Source organism: Squalius cephalus (genome assembly GCF_949319135.1).
Source record: "Squalius cephalus genome assembly, chromosome: 16".
In the NCBI taxonomy this organism is placed as follows: Eukaryota; Metazoa; Chordata; class Actinopteri; order Cypriniformes; family Leuciscidae; genus Squalius; species Squalius cephalus.
In genome coordinates, this window is record NC_137137.1 from 36,417,415 (window position 1) to 36,435,109 (window position 17,695).

The 17,695-nt window shown below is 38.4% G+C and overlaps 1 protein-coding gene across 2 annotated transcripts; it reads right to left on the reverse strand.

Annotated features, from left to right (window-relative positions):
- Nucleotides 1-6,563: 6,563 nt before the first annotated feature.
- LOC307173306 (zinc-binding protein A33-like) lies at nucleotides 6,564-14,517 on the reverse strand. Of its 2 annotated transcripts, XM_079896330.1 has the most exons (7): nucleotides 13,864-14,507; nucleotides 13,480-13,729; nucleotides 12,452-12,547; nucleotides 12,007-12,237; nucleotides 11,907-11,929; nucleotides 11,707-11,825; nucleotides 6,564-7,810 (listed from the first exon to the last, which is right to left on the reverse strand). In XM_079896330.1, the coding sequence occupies exons 1-7, from the start codon at nucleotides 13,911-13,913 to the stop codon at nucleotides 7,305-7,307; spliced, it is 1,275 nt and encodes a 424-aa protein (XP_079752456.1). In that variant the 5' UTR covers nucleotides 13,914-14,507; the 3' UTR covers nucleotides 6,564-7,304. The 2 variants fall into 2 exon arrangements, with proteins under 2 accessions (XP_079752456.1, XP_079752455.1); XM_079896329.1 differs by lacking the exon at nucleotides 13,480-13,729 and having other exon boundaries at nucleotides 13,864-14,517.
- Between the last annotated feature and the right edge of the window lie 3,178 nt (nucleotides 14,518-17,695).

Below are 17,695 nucleotides of genomic sequence, written 5' to 3' on the forward strand. Positions count from 1 at the left end.
GTTTTATGGAACAGTAAAATAGCACCAGGGATTGTTTGCGCCGGAGCACGCCTCCTTTTTTGCGCTGAACCGCCCAGGGAGCGCAAGTTCATTCCCTAGTTTAGCGACGTGCTTCTGTGGAGGGAAAAGCGTGCTTTGCGCGGGTGCAAAATAGGAATGAAACATGCGTCGCTGTACAAAGTCAATTGCGCTGGGTGCAAGATAGGGCCCTCAATCTGGATTCATGCCAAAAAGACACATAGCAAACAATATCAGACTTTTTATAGATTTATTAGACTAAAGTGAATTAGTTAATATTGAATTTTTATTCTTTTTGTAGATTTTTACAAAGCTTTTTACTCTCTCGAACACAAGTTTATTTTTCTATCTCTCCAAAAGCTTGGGTTTGGTGACCCATTCTGCAAATTTATAAGAACTCTTTATAATAATGCAACTGTTCCATTAACCTTGAATCAGGAACCTCGCCTAGATTTCAAGAGTCAAGAGGAGTTGGTCAGTGTTGCCCTGTAACCCCTTATTTATTTCTTATGGCTGCACAACTTCTTTCCTCCTTTACCTCATCTAGGCTGCCGCTATCATGTCCCTGACATGTGTTTGTGTCTAATTCTCAAGCCGGATTTCTGAGGTCTCCGGTCTAACTGGGTATTACCGACCCATTATAAATGTGTTTATATGGGGTGCGTCTGTTTTTCAACACTTCTAAAAAGACAAAAAGAATTGACTTACCACAAATACTGAAGGAAGAGAAGATCAAACCTCTTGTTGGTTGAAAAATCCCAGTATTTTCCCCTGAAAAGACGCCTGAGTTGTGAGATCACGTCGGGGTCACCACTTTATAAGGCCCTGCCCAATCAGTCCAACGACAGCTTCTGATAAGCGGGTGAAGGTTTACTGCGTGTTACTGTCTTTACTGCGTTCAGCTAATTAATTTAAATACATCTTTGTTTCATCTGACTCCAAAAATAAAAAGGTTTACTTGATGTTTGTTAATCATTAAATTTAGGTGAATGTTTGATTATTCTATTTACCGCTTTATTGAAATTACACCCGTTCATCCGGATTCCTGTAACACTTCGAGTCTCACACCGGCCGGGTATACGATCTCATAATCACAAGCTCGTCAGTCTCGGCCATTAGACAGAGGCGATAGACTAATATCCTAGATGGCCGTACTCCACTTTGCTCATTCTAGAATATATGATTCAGTCCCCATAAATCTGAACACACTTAATTAAGGTAAGATTATATCTAACCAGAGGTCACGACCCTTACCATAGAACCAAGCTGACCAACTTACTGTAACTCCAACTAATGGTAACTCTGTATAATCATGCTGTGATTTCCGTTGTACACTTAGTTAGAATAATACTATACAATAATCAGTGGTTGAGGCTCACACTATTTAGATTGGTCTAACAACACTCTGTCGTTCTAAACAGAAAACCCATTATTAGCCTCTACAGTCTAAGTATACATTGACTAATGCCGATGTGTTAGTCGGATCTCTAAAGCTTCAGTCGGTGTGCTCCTCTGCTCCACCCAAGCTGGATTCCAGTCCGCTTACTAACCTGAGCGCAGAACTGTGGTGTTATGGACTTAACGTAATCTACTAGAGTTAATCATTTCACAGTAAGTCAGAATAAATCCAAATGTAACAATGTATTATTAGTCAGGTAAATGTATCATGCAAATTACATAATCAATTCAAAGATAATCAATACAATAACATCAAATGCTAAAGAGATAACGAGTAAAAGATGCATACCTGACATTAGAAAAATACATAATGCTGAGTGTCTGAGGACAGTCAGTATTACGGGCTGATCTGGCTACTAAATCTTGAAGCATTTTTCTTCAAATGCATGCTTTCTTCTAAGCATTTGACCAAGACAAAACATCCCCAAAGTGAGGAATGAATTTACAATGGGAATTTGCATTGACTAGCGTTATAGACATAGGGAGTTCACTCTTTGTCGAGGAACAGGAGGAAGTTTGGATGAAGGACCCTGGGAAACAGTGCACACCCAGTAAGCAAAGCATCTCTAAACCCTTATTACCATTTGGTTTACTTCTGTGGAGATGAGACCGTTGTACCAGTCGCACTGAGAGACTTTATACCAAACATGACTGTTAATTCACTTGTATTGACAGAGAACATTATACTTTTTATATAATCTTTCCAATTGTGAAGGAAGGACAGGAGGGACAGAAGCGTTCCCGCACCTTCACTCTGTGGGGTGTGGAGACAAACGGCAGTGTGTGTTTGTGTTGTCCATATCTCAGGAGATCAGAGGATCTGAGGTCCTGTTTGTCTGACTCCCTGAATCCCCTTATTTATTCCTGAGGCTGCACAACTTCTTTCCTCCGTTCTTTGAGTATTTATGAATGTTACATGTGCTCTGTGCTAGTTTATACTCATACATTAGATATAGTTATGTCTTGTATGTTTGTCTAATCTATTTGTTTAATTTGGGTTATGATTATTTAAAGGAACTAAAAGCCTATATGTTTATGCCAGTATTTCTTCAAAACAATACATTACAAATAAAGAACAAAGATCATTTAAGACTCCATTCCGCTTCATGAAAGATATCTGCACAAACAAACAACAGGATGAAGTGATGCTGTTAAACAGAACCATGATACTCCACCCAATGTGTTCATCCGAGACATTTAAAGGCACACTATGTAGAAATTGTGTTTTTGTCAAACAGCGACCCCTAGAGTCACTGTGGAATACTTGCACTGTCGAAAATACTGCAGACATTAACAGTGAGACATAAACAGATGAGGAGATATCATTAGAGAATAAATTAGGCTACACGAATCAATACAATATTACATTTTGTCAATATGAAAAATTAAAGGTTCCTTAAAACAGACTCAAGGATATTATATGTTTTAGAAACCGTTGAGTTCAAAGGTTTTGATATTTTCTTAAGGGAAGTAAAAAGCGACTTTATATCAGAGGAGAATATTCTAACATCAGGATTACATTGAATGGTTCTGGCTTGGTGAAGATGAAACTTACCCAGAAGACAAAGAAATAATACAGTATAATCAAAATTAACATCCTTACAATGAAAATCTGACAAAAAATGTTTAACAATCTGTAACATCAGCAGAAAACTAACAAGGGAACTTCTGGCCAGAAAGAGTCAGAGAATGGGCACTGATCATACAAATGTAGAACTGACTCTTCTTCAATATTGAACATAAAGAAGAAACATTCTCAGAAAACCTGCTCTAAAATACATTACACGGGTAATATCTATGAACAATTTTGAAATGGAGTTCTTTAATTTTATTAGGGTTAAAAAGTTTGTGAGGAAAAGTCCATAAGTTATTAAAATCAGAGTTCGGATAACAGATCCTCCAGATCGTGCTTTAGGGAGGGTTCTTGGAGTCGAAGAAAGAGCATTTCTAATAAAGAAGTTGTTGCATTTTTATCTAAAACATTAATGTAACGGGTCCCGGCCAGGGGTCGGCTAGCAGATATATGCTGAGAATCCTGGTCGAAGTGCTCTGGAAACATTGAAAATATTACACAGTTATATTGATGACGCGGGACAACAGTTGCCCTTTTTCCATTCAACCGGATAATTTTTAGAGCCCGACCGATATATCGGCGGGCCGATATTATCGGCCGATATTAGGCATTTTCCTAACTATCGGTATCGGCATTTATAACGGCCGATAAATTAATATTTAAAAAAATGCAGCGTGCAGTGATTTATGTAAGGATGGCGCTGCCAATAAAGCACCTAAAAGCTGTTACAAAGAACTGGCAAAAGTGGCAAAAAAATAACAGCGCGTCTGGTGTAGACACAGTGTTAAGCTCATTCTGCTACGTTACAACATCAAGCAATATTCCAATACTTTATGTAATTATAACACTTTATATAGGGCCATTTTGCATTAAAAGTAGCCAGATGGAGAGTGACACGTTCAGAATTAATACACTTTTAGTAAACTACAGAACAGCGCAAGCGGGAAGCGGCGCACCTCACGCCGGCAGAGAACGCGTCCGAGAACGGACACTGTTAGTGATATAAAACGCACACACACAGGTCTGTTAAATTAAGCAATACTTTTAAGGTAGTCTAATATTTTTCTGACTAACAAAATTACTGACACAGTAAAGGGTAGATTTAAATAAAGAAAAACGAAATTTAAATAAAGAAAAACGAAATATAAATTTCGTTTAATTTCTTTATTTAAATTTCGTTTAATTTCTTTATTTAAATTTCGGTTTAATTTCTTTATTTAAATTTCGTTTAATTTCTTTATTTAAATTTCGTTTAATTTCTTTATTTAAATAAAGAAAAACGGAATTTAAATAAAGAAATTAAACGAAATTTAAATAAAGAAATTAAACGAAATTTAAATAAAGAAATTAAACGAGATTAATTTAGATTGATCATAACGGGTAAAAAGGCTAATACATTTTGTTTCTATTATTCTATTTTCCACAATGTCAAAGCAACACAGCTTAATCCAAAACACAAGCTCAGACATGCACTTCCTCCATACAAACTCCGCTGTTCTGCGCTCTTGCCAGAGAAGACTCCCGTTGCTGGAACACTTGCGCCTCAGTTCTGTTTCTAGCATGCATGCGTTTTCCGCGTGGCTCGAGCCGCGCCTGAGAGACGCGTGTCTCACGCAGGCAGTGTGCAAACTCCAACCTGTTAACATGGGAGCCGAAATAAAAACGGCCATGCCACGCAGTCAGTGTGTCGCCGGCCTTATTCAAGCGCGAATGAGAACCGTTTCGCGGGGGATCCCAGATGTAAAAAAAAAAAAACAACAACAACAACAAATATTCGAATGTCAAATTTTCAAATCGAATACCAACCCACCGAATGAATATTCGAATATTCGGGTACAGCCCTAGTTTCACGTTTAGTACATTTTGCTTACTACTTATTTAAAATAGTATAAAACTACTGTACATATGTAATTATAAACGTTTTCATTATGATATTATTAATTTTACTTTACTAAAAAGATCTGAGCTCTTCCTCCACTGGTAGATATTAGAGAAATTAAGATTAAAAATAGAAGAGTATTTATAATATAATATAATATAATATAAAATGCTATATATTATATTATAATATAATATAAAATATTACAGCTCAAATTCTCATTCTATCATTCACCCTGCCTCCATTACATATCTTTGTCACACAAGTGTTTAATCACCACATTTGAGTTATCATTGAAAAACGTTTATATACTGTATTTATTCTGTTTATACTGTTTTTCTATATACAGTACCCATCAAAAGTTTGTACACACCAATTGGAAAGTGTGTCCAAACTTACTGTACTATAATACACATAAATAATATTGCTACTGTATTATAATATACACATAAATAATATCGGCCGATATATCGGTATCTGGCTTTTTTTTATCGGTATCGGCATCGGCGCCCAAAAATCCATATCGGTCGGGCTCTAATAATTTTTATTATCAACTTCATTTCAACTTTATATCTGTAATCATGAATTATTACTGCTATCTTTGGTTGCTCTGTATCGAGACACAGGTTATATCCACAACTGGATAACATGAAGTCACATATTCTTCAAAAGTACATTTCCACATAAATGTGTCTTCACATATTTCCTCAACATTAACTTATCACAGTTTTATCTTAAACCATAAACACACATTTTCTCTCTAAACCATATTCTCTGTTCTCTCTCATTAAACGAGTATTTCTGTATTCATTATACATTTTGTAAGTGTTCACTTCTTACAACAGAATAGCCTAAATCACATTTGCAGTTAAGTTAAATTATATTATAATTATTATATTTACATTATATGAGTACAAACTTCAACAGTAAACCTATTTGCCTCATAACATTTACACTTAATTCCTATGAACCGAAACTGTGTTATAATCTAATATTACCACATGCGTTTCACCCAAAGCTACATCTGTAAACTGCTTTTACTCTGTACATTAGTGTTATTTATTACCCGTAAGTCATAGTCTTACACACACAGTTACTTTACACATACACAGTAATAAACTCAGAAATATCCCCGAGCCGTTAGGATATAAAAGAAAACATTAGTGCGAGAGTCGGCCGCCATTTCCTCAACTTCACAACGTTATCATTAGACTTGACTATTTACACACTTAACATACCTTTAGCTTATCAAACACACATCACCGGGGATTCATATTAGCTTATAACCCTTTGTGGTCACATAAAAGATGTAAAACTAACCTGGAAATTAAAAATATTACACAGTTATATATTGATGACGCGTGACAACAGTTGCTCATTCAGCCGGATTATGAGCTTGTCCTCCGGCGCGCCTCGCTAAGGGTCCCAGAGTGGCGCGGCTGAAGGTGCTGCCACCTTGTGTCCGTTCTGTGAAACAGCATGTCATAGCGCACTTCTGTGTATTCTCTCAGTAGTATTTAATTTGTAATGAAAGGAAAGAAAACAACAGATAATAATCTCAACAAAACCTATTTTTGTGAGTGTCACATTAACACCACTGATTAGAAGTAGGAATATAATTGTTTAAACAGTCGTATCTTAAATGCACTTTAATCAAGGTTCTCAAACTGACAGGAATACTTTTAGTCACCTTATTAAAATCTCTTACTGAAATTACAGCACCTTTCAGAGACATAAACTCAGAAAAAGAAAGAAGGTCTGCTTGAGCACTGAATAAATCAGAAACAAAAATAATATTCGGATCCACTCATTCCTTGAAATAAAAGGATTTTGTTTCCACACAATACATTTTGATTATTGCACATAAGACACGTGTGTGGGGAGAAATGATGTCTGAAAGCAATCTTTAAAAATTACGTCTGTAAAGTATTGTTTCCACGACTTAAACCCTAATTATCATCCCAAACATTTAATCTTTCACTCTGAGCATTAAATCACATAATCACATATTATTTATTTATTTAAAACACAAGATTATCAGCAAGAACCTTTTACATCCATTTATTCCAATGAACAAATGATCATTTCTCCTCTATAACTGAAATAATTATTCATTTAGTCTCATGTTGAACAAACACTGAGAGTGTGCAGAATTTACTGCTTCAGTGATTTGATGTAATACAAGAAAAAATATGGTATATAATCATATATAATTATAATTCATGTGTCATATAATTCATCAGTCATGTGATCATCACGGCCCAATCACAGCCACCGTACTGATATTCAGATCAACAGCACTCTTACTCATGTGATATGGATTAAATATTGGAAACATGATGAAAGCAGGAAGATCCAGATCTACAGGAGTGACGTTTACTGACTATTGACCGGTAAGATCCTCAGAGAGCCAGAAGAACAATAATTACAGAAGAATGGAAAGAGTGTGTGAGTGAAGGTGGTTGTGAATGTGTGTAGATGTGTGTTAGTTACAGGATCAGAGAACGACACCGTTCCTCCGTCATAGTCCAGATTCACTCTCACACGATCAAGCTTCTGAAAAACATGAAAACCAGAACTAAAATACACTCCGTACTGATGATACTCCACACTCCAGACATCAGTGTTGAAGAAACCCCATCCCTTCCTCTGGTTTGATGCTGTAGTTACTCCAAGAGTCCAGCGTTTACTCTCTTTAACCTCCACATCCCAGCAGTGTGTTCCTGAGTTAAAACCCTCTGAACCCAGAACACAGTAATAATGGTCAAATCTCTCTGGATTATCAGGAAGAAGTGGTTTGTTCCCGCTGTATCTCACACTGGTCAGATCATCAGACACGACGAGATATGGATTCGCAGTGTTTGGATCCAGAATCACAGGAGCTGATGAGACACAATCAACAGAAGCTTTTATTCTGATCTTCATATAATGATCAAGAGTGAACCCAACACAGATTATTATGAATTATGACACTCGTCCTGTTGATCAAACACATGTTCCTCTGATCACTGTCAGTGCTGTTATTAGTTTCACACTCGTTTTTATCATCAGCGTTTAACGGCATCAACTACAAACATTAAATATGAGATTCAGACATTTGTGTCCATCAAGAGAAACTGATACTTTGGGAAAGTTAAATAACAATAAATCTCTGAGATCTGTTGAGATTTCTGCTGTAGATGAAGAACTGTAAGTGTGTGTCTGATCTTCAGCATCTGATCATCTTCATTTTATTGGCTCTTATAGTCTGTGTTTTGTTTTAAATTAGTTTATTATGACTGTCTGTTGTGTTTGACTTATAACTTGATAAATTATTATTATTATTAGTGAAGGCAAAGCATCACTGCCTACAAACATTAATCACCTTCAACACTTCCTAGCCACGCCCTAGCAACCCAAATCCAAAGAGGGATATCTTCTAATCTGAATGCTAACATGTTGATTATGCTAGCATCATGTTACTAATTCTAACCATCTAACAAACACCAAACTTTTTTATCTATCTGTCTATCTGTCTATCTGTCTATCTATCTATCTATCTATCTATATATCTGTCTATCTGTCTATCTATCTATCTGTCTATCTATCTATCTATCTATCTATCTATCTGTCTATCTGTCTATCTATCTATCTATCTATCTGTCTATCTGTCTATCTATCTGTCTATCTGTCTATCTATCTATCTATATATCTGTCTATCTGTCTATCTATCTGTCTATCTGTCTATCTGTCTATCTATCTATCTATCTATCTATCTATCTGTCTATCTGTCTATCTATCTATCTATCTGTCTATCTGTCTATCTATCTATCTATCTGTCTATCTGTCTATCTATCTATCTATCTGTCTATCTGTCTATCTATCTATCTATCTATCTGTCTATCTGTCTATCTATCTATCTATCTATCTGTCTATCTGTCTATCTATCTGTCTATCTGTCTATCTATCTATCTATCTATCTATATATCTGTCTATCTGTCTATCTATCTGTCTATCTGTCTATCTATCTATCTATCTATCTATCTATCTGTCTATCTGTCTATCTATCTATCTGTCTATCTATCTATCTATCTATCTATCTGTCTATCTGTCTATCTATCTATCTATCTATCTGTCTATCTGTCTATCTATCTATCTATCTATCTATCTGTCTATCTGTCTATCTGTCTATCTATCTATCTGTCTATCTGTCTATCTATCTATCTATCTATCTATCTGTCTATCTATCTATCTATCTATCTATCTGTCTATCTGTCTATCTGTCTATCTATCTATCTATCTGTCTATCTGTCTATCTATCTATCTATCTATCTATCTATCTGTCTATCTGTCTATCTATCTATCTATCTATCTGTCTATCTGTCTATCTATCTATCTGTCTATCTGTCTATCTATCTATCTATCTATCTATCTGTCTATCTGTCTATCTATCTATCTATCTATCTGTCTATCTGTCTATCTGTCTATCTATCTATCTATCTATCTGTCTATCTGTCTATCTATCTATCTATCTATCTGTCTATCTATCTATCTATCTATCTATCTAACTTATCTATCTTTCTTTCTTTCTTTCTTTCTAACTAACTAATCCACCATTCATTCTTTCTTTCTTTCTTTCTTTCTTTCTTTCTTTCTTTCTTTCTTTCTACCTAATCTTTTCTTTCTTTCTTTCTTTCTTTCTTTCTTTCTAACTAATCTATTTTTCTTTCTTTTTAACTAATCCATCTTTCTTTCTTTCTAACTAACTAATCCACCATTCTTTCTTTCTTTCTTTCTTTCTTTCTTTCTTTCTTTCTCTTTCTTTCTTTCTACCTATTCTTTCTTTCTTTCTTTCTTTCTTTCTTTCTTTCTAACTAATCAATCTTTTTTCTTTCTCTCTTACTAATCTATCTTTCTTTCTAACTAATCAGTCTTTCTTTCTTTCTAACTAACTAATCCACCATTCTTTCTTTCTTTCTAACTAATATATCTTTCTTTTTAACTAATCCATTTTCTTTATTTCTATTTCTTTTTTGTAACTAATCTTTCTTTCTTTCTTTCTTTCTAACTAATCAATTTTTCTTTCTCTCTTACTACTCAGTCTTTCTTTCTTTCATTCTAACTAATCTATTTTTCTTTCTTTCTTTTTAACTAATCCATCTTTCTTTCTTTCTAACTAATCTACCATTCTTTCATTCTCTTTCTCTCTCTCTTTCTTTCTTTCTTTCTTTCTTTCTTTCTTTCTTTCTACCTAATCTTTTCTTTCTTTCTTTCTTTCTTTCTTTCTTTCTTTCTTTCTTTCTTTCTTTCTTTCTACCTAATCTTTCTTTCTTTCTTTCTAACTAATCTTTCTTTCTTACTAATCTTTCTTTCTTTTTTCTTTCTTTCTAACTTTTATTTCTTTCTAACTAATCTTTCTTTCTTGCTTGCTTTCTTTCTTGCTTTCTTTCTAACTAATCTTTCTCTCTAACTAATCTTTCTTTCTAATCTATCTTTCTAACTAATCTTTCTTTTTAAATTATCTTTCTTTCTTTCTAACTAATGTTTCTTTCTTTTTCTTTCTAACTAATCTTTTTTCTTCAGCGAGCTCCACGGAGCACTCCTTCAGTCTATCCACGGAGCGCTCTAAAGTCGGACAGAGGCTGGTCACTTCCCCGGAGCAGGGGGTGAGCTCAGGGCCTTGCTGAGCTTGGTTCATCTGGTCGTGCTCGTGCGTAAAAACATCGGTTCTGAGAAGCAGTGTTGTGCAGTGTTGGGAGTAACGCGTTACAAAAGTACTGCATTACAGTAACATATTACTTTTTGCTGTAACGCAGTAGTGTAAGGCATTACTAATCAATTTTCAGTAATATTTTACTCGGTACATGTTCAGTAACGCTTGCGTTACAACACACTTTTAGCCCAAAATGTAATTGTTAAAAAAAAATTAAAAAAAAAAAATCCAGGGGAAAAAACAGCAAGACCACGAGACATTAACGAATGAAAAGTGCAAGTAAGTTATTACCTGTTCGTGGTCAGTCAATAGCCGCGTGTGTTGTCCAAGTTTGTACATAAATGACAGCTCTGCGCTCGCGCTGGCCAGTGGAAAAGCGGCTAATGGGAGAATATGGTAGAAGAAGAGTGTACATTCGCGAGATGGACGTATGCGCATTAGCCTACTCTGTTTGTTCTGTGTTTTCTTTCTAACCATGTTTATGACACAAAATTTTGAAATGTAGGCTTAAATCAAACACATTTTAATTCAGATTATATATATATATAAACAACGGAAAACAAAAACAACGAAAAAAAAACAGCTGGCTGACCCCTAGAGGGGTGGGGAAAAGGGGTGGATGGGGGCGGCCCATCCCATTTTATTTGTCATGAGCTCTATATTTTAAGTTGTAGCCTACTGGAAAAAAATATGATTCAACAACACAAACTTTGAAGTAGGCTATAGCCTACAAGTTATCCTGCTTTTTGCCATGGACTGCCCAGAATAAACAATATTTTCTCCACACGAGATGTTTAAAACCCTGCATGTAGTTTTTGTGAAGACGAGCGCATATCTTACAAAGGTTCCAGTTCTTCTGTTTAGGCTATTGTAGTTTGTAATGCTTATGTTTCTAAATTTATATAGGCCTAACACAATTAAACTTCTATCTATCTATCTATCTATCTATCTATCTATCTATCTATCTATCTATCTATCTATCTGTCTGTCTATCTGTCTATCTATCTATCTATCTCTGTCATGAAGAGCCTCTAACTCTCCACCCATCCATCATGTCCAGCTCAGATCTCCTGCTGTCAGACTCACTGTTTTGGACGATGTCCTGCATCTTCTTCCAGACTCTGAACGGCAGGTTGCCCAAGTATCGTGGCACATGAATCAAAGCTCCAGAAGCCATCTGTGGATCCGGCTGTGAGCTCTGGACTCTGGAAGAACATTCAGGAGTCAGAACTGCAGTGGCTTTGGATCAGAACCAGAGAGACCAGAGACAGGAGCAGATCACTCACCTTTCCATTGAGACTGGAAACTCCTGCAGAACAAACACACCATTTATCATCAAGAACTCAATCAATCATCAATCAATCAACCAATGATCTGAAATCAGACCTTCAGAAAGCAGACGTCATTGGCTTTCATCATCTCCTCCATGTCTTTGATTGTGTGTGAAAGAGCTGAGATGTGTGTGTTCATCTCCTCCAGCTTCTCCTTCATCCTCTGCTTCTTCTGCTCCTCTTCCTCCCTCAGTGCAGTGACTGTAGCTTCTTCTTCATCTCTGAGAAACTGATGAAGCTTCTCAAACTGCTGTTTAATCTGACGCTCTGTGTGCTCAGCTTGAGACTGAAATCAAAGCACATTCACTTCAATCATCTCAATCGACACATATCATTAATATCCAAGATAAACTCGGATACCCGACATAAAACGGATCCAGAAGCAGATTGCTGCTAGTCATTTACAGAAATAATAAACTGTTATCCATTATATCAAATCATAACTGTATATAGTGATCCAACAGCTGTAATGAAAATGACTCTCGTTTCTGTTTCCTCACCTTGATGTGTTGAACTGTTTTCTCAAATTCTCCTTTCATTTCATCATTGCGTTTAAGTTTCTCTTGTAAGGACTTCAGTGCTGTATTGAGCTCCTCCTAGAATTGAACAAAAATACATTAAAACACCAGATTACAGTGAAGAGAAGACAATACAGTGATATGATCATATAATGCAGTGAAAAAGTATTTGCCCCCATCTCAGACTAAATTGATTCAGAAATGAAAACCTACCATAAAACAAAGGCAACCTGAGTAAACACAAAGTACAGTTTGTAAATGACAGTGTTATTTATTGAAACAAAAAAGTTCTCCAATACCAACTGGGCCGGCGTGAAAATGTATTTGCCCTCATAGTTATTACAGTTTTTCTCAGTCGCTTTGGTGCATTTCTCACATCACTATTTACATTTGCACAACAGTTAATGCAGTTCTCAAAACCATTAGTACAAACTGCAAAACCTAGTTGATAACCTGCAAAAGTGTGTCACTTGCTCAAAATGGAGAGCTCACTCCTCAAACGCAAGTATTCATGCCAATGAAAGTGTCAGTGTCATCAAGATGAAAAGTCCTGACACCATTGTTTATGAGCAAGATAGTCAAATGGCTTTGTCATGTTTTCATTAGGACAGTTTACTCTGTAAATGTTTTCAAACGCAAAAAAGTCAGATCTTGGTGACACTGCCTGAAAATGCTCAAGACAGCACTATATACTATTGGCACAGCCATTTGAAAAATACAGTAAAGTTACACATTACTGTATTTAGTGAGGTAACTGAGTACAAGACACTGAATATGTATGTTTCACATTTTTACTGCATATGCTCTTTGCAATTCTAATTTGTTCACAGCATTGTGCAAAAGAAAAAATACACCCTTATTTACAACAGACATAAACTCGCTTTGGGTAGAGCTGGGCACAACTGTACACAATATTGCAGTACATACTGGAACTGAACATACAACATACATAGTACTGTAATCATTCATGCACATCCAGACGTTCCTCATCAGTGAAAGCTGAGATTCACCTGAGAGAAATTGTTCAATTTAGGAAACATTTTCAGGGACACCTCGCCCTGCGTGCCACTAAGTCTACGGCCCAAGCGATTGGTCGTGCCATGGCCAGTTTGGTGGACCATCATTGGCTGAACCTGACAGAGATCAAGACAAGACAGCCCTCCTTGACTCCCCGTCTCTCTCTCGGGTCTGTTCGGGTCTGCAGTGGACGGCTTCGCTGAGCGTTTTACAGGCCCAGAAGTCGTCATAGATGATGCACCACTTCAAATAGAAAACAAATACCTTTTGCAAAGATCATTCCTCCTCTTCATTATCCTATTGCAAGCATCAGCCCCCCACCACGGCTGCGACTCGTTATGATTCTTTACATGTGAATCAAGAAACATTTGTCTTACCTTATATGATGAAACCACTTCACTGATGGGTCTGAATTTATGATTGTCATGTTGTTTTGAATCTCTGCACACTAAACACACAGGCTGTTTGTCCTCCAGACAGAAGAGTTTGAGTTTCTCACTGTGTAAACTGCAGATCTCCTCAGACCCTGATGAACGCCGCTCATTTCTCTCCTTCAGGAACGACTCACACAAGTTTTTTAACGCAAGATTAACTGGAGGATTAGGTTTTGAGGATCTTCTCCTGCAGACAGGACACTCCTGAGATTCCTTGGTTCTCCAGAACTGTTGAAGACACTCTTTACAGAAACTGTGACTACAGGATAAAATAACAGGAGCCTTGTAGATTTCATGACACACAGGACAAATATAATCATCTTCAGCTGCTGAAGCCATTTTCCCTGTTTGAGCTCCAGCAATCTAAACTTTACTTTCACTTTCTGAACGACGGTTTAAAAAAATGAATCACCATGAGAATCACAAAGATCAGAAACAAACTTGTTCAGAAACAAACTTCTCAAATTCTTCTGTAAAGTTTTCCCCTTCGTACTCCACTGATCGCTGATTCTTTATTGCTTTTGTCGAGACAAAGTCAGTATGGCAGAAAAGAGAAATAACAAGTCAGTCTCTTCCTGGTTAGTGTTGTAAGAGGGTGGAGCTCCTGATGAAACAGGTTAAATAACAACATCAGGATTTCTTTAGGTAAAATTAACAAAATCTAAGCCTATTCAAAATTAACTTGCATTGAAACGTTAAGATATAACGCTAAATCCTTGGATTAAACACAAAAGAACCATAAAAATACCCAAATATTAAAAATAAAAGATCTCAAAACCCTTATACGTGTTTTATTTATTGCTCTTCTTTATTCGTCCCAGAGTTTCTCCAGGGTCTGTCATGCTCCCTCTCTCTTATAATGATTTCTTCTCATGCTGAAGTTTCAGTGATAAACACTCCTCTGTTTATGATGCTGATTGTCAGTGTTTTGAAGAAACAAACAGATCAACAGATTAAAAGTCCTGAATAAACAGGAGAAACAGAGATGAGACAAAAGTTTGTCTCTCATGGATCACTCGTCAGCACCTTTATTAACACTGATTTAGTATTTCTTGTTAATTATGAAAAATATACTCACTTTATTAGCATGAAGACATCTAAAGATAATACCAGAATACACTTCACACACACTATACATAGATGAAGACGGGCAGAGACTAAGCCAGAACTCAGGGTATATAAGCATGGATGAAACAAAGGAAATTAATGAGATAATTTAAACAGAATAACTAATCAATCAACCAGGGAAAGTAGGTCATGGAGTGATGTAATGTGACAATCTGGTGTGATGTAGTGGCAAGTGATTGTTAAGAAATAATCATCAGTCCACATGTCAGTGGTCATCCCAACATTGATATCAGACATAATTTCTGATATTTCGTTGACCAGCACCAGTCTTTTGGAGGCCGCGGTTTCATTAGATCTCCGAGAGATGTTTGTGGGATCATGTAACACACTATCCGCTGAGACCCATATGTAGCCCCCAGATTTATTAGGTCTTGCACTAGGTTAATAAAACCTCTTCCAGCAACCGTATGAAACGACCTAATATCCCGACAGCAAAACTCCACACATTTTTCTGTTCCATTGGATTGTACAGAAGCTGGTGCTGACTTGGCTGTTGGAGATAATAGTGTGAAAGAGATGACTGTGTGTTGTTAAGAGCGGCTAGGCCTGCTGTTGGACGAGTGCATCCACGATCAGTGTGTCGCTGTAGAGAAGATGAACCTGTCTTTTTGCTGTCGTACGCCAAGACAGCTTCGCAAGCTCTACGCTGTACGTAACCGTGGGCTCTTTATTGGTTGAAACGACATATATATATATATATATATATATATATATACATACATTTCTACATATATAAAGCCTATATAGTTTTTCTTAGTTACAAACCTGAACCCAACCCGAACCCGAGGCTATTCATTAAACTTTAACCAAAACCCGAACCCGAACCCGACCTGAAACCCTTAAGTGTCCCCAAATTCGCAAGTCAGAGGCGGCAATGGCAAGGAACCAAAACTCCATCAGTGACAGAATGGAGAAAAAAAACCTTGGCAGAAACCAGGCTCAGTTCTCCTCTGGCCATTGAACGAACAGTTATGATTCAGGCAGAATTACATGTCAGAAGTCAGATTGGATCGGAACATTCAGAATATTTATCCAGTTCCATCTGGTTGAAGATCGGAGTCACACCAATATGGAGACGGTTTGTTGAGGATCAGTGCCGATGGCTGTCGTGTCGACGAGGCCTTCACAGGGGAGAGTCTAGTTGACACAATCTGTGCTGACACTTCAGGGATGCGTTGTGGTCGTGTCTAGGCACAGGTTCTCCATCGGATCTGGATACGGCCCAGACTCGGCTGACTACATCATGCGTTGTGGTCGTGTCTAGGCGCAGGTCCTCCATCTGATCTGGATACGGCCCAGACTCGGCTGACTACATCATGCGTTGTGGTCGTGTCTAGGCGCAGGTCCTCCATCTGATCTGGATACGGCCCGGATCCGGGTGACTACATCATGCGTTGTGGTCGTGTCTAGGCGCAGGTCCACCATCTGGTCTGGATATGGCCCGGATCCGGCTGACTACATCATGCGTTGTGGTCGTGTCTAGGCGCAGGTCCTCCATCTGATCTGGATACGGCCCGGATCCGGCTGACTACATCATGCGTTGTGGTCGTGTCTAGGCGCAGGTCCACCATCTGATCTGGATACGGCCCGGATCCGGCTGACTACATCATGCGTTGTGGTCGTGTCTAGGCGCAGGTCCACCATCTGGTCTGGATACGGCCCGGATCCGGGTGACTACATCATGCGTTGTGGTCGTGTCTAGGCACAGGTCCTCCATCTGATCTGGATACGGCCCGGATCCGGCTGACTACATCATGCGTTGTGGTCGTGTCTAGGCGCAGGTCCACCATCTGATCTGGATACGGCCCGGATCCGGCTGACTACATCATGCGTTGTGGTCGTGTCTAGGCGCAGGTCCACCATCTGGTCTGGATACGGCCCGGATCCGGGTGACTACATCATGCGTTGTGGTCGTGTCTAGGCACAGGTCCTCCATCTGATCTGGATACGGCCCGGATCCGGGTGACTACATCATGCGTTGTGGTCATGTCTAGGCACAGGTTCTCCATCTGATCTGGATACGGCCCGGATCCGGGTGACTACTTCATGCGTTGTGGTCGTGTCTAGGCGCAGGTCCACCATCTGGTCTGGATACGGCCCGGATCCGGGTGACTACATCATGCGTTGTGGTCGTGTCTAGGCACAGGTCCTCCATCTGATCTGGATACGGCCCGGATCCGGCTGACTACATCATGCGTTGTGGTCGTGTCTAGGCGCAGGTCCACCATCTGATCTGGATACGGCCCGGATCCGGCTGACTACATCATGCATTGTGGTCGTGTCTAGGCGCAGGTCCACCATCTGGTCTGGATACGGCCCGGATCCGGGTGACTACATCATGCGTTGTGGTCGTGTCTAGGCACAGGTCCTCCATCTGATCTGGATACGGCCCGGATCCGGGTGACTACATCATGCGTTGTGGTCATGTCTAGGCACAGGTTCTCCATCTGATCTGGATACGGCCCGGATCCGGGTGACTACTTCATGCGTTGTGGTCGTGTCTAGGCGCAGGTCCACCATCTGGTCTGGATATGGCCTGGATCCGGCTGACTACATCATGCGTTGTGGTCGTGTCTAGGTGCAGGTCCACCATCTGATCAGGATACGGCCCAGATCTGGCTGACTACATCATGCGTTGTGGTCGTGT

Coding starts and splice junctions, on each gene's coding strand:
- LOC307173306 (XM_079896329.1), bottom strand. CDS start 14,259: ATGGCTTCAGCAGCTGAAGATGATTATATTTGTCCTGTGTGTCATGAA. Junction 12,238..12,451: donor AAACAGTTCAACACATCAAG/GTGAGGAAACAG, acceptor CTTTGATTTCAG/TCTCAAGCTGAGCACACAGA. Junction 11,930..12,006: donor ATGACGTCTGCTTTCTGAAG/GTCTGATTTCAG, acceptor TTTGTTCTGCAG/GAGTTTCCAGTCTCAATGGA.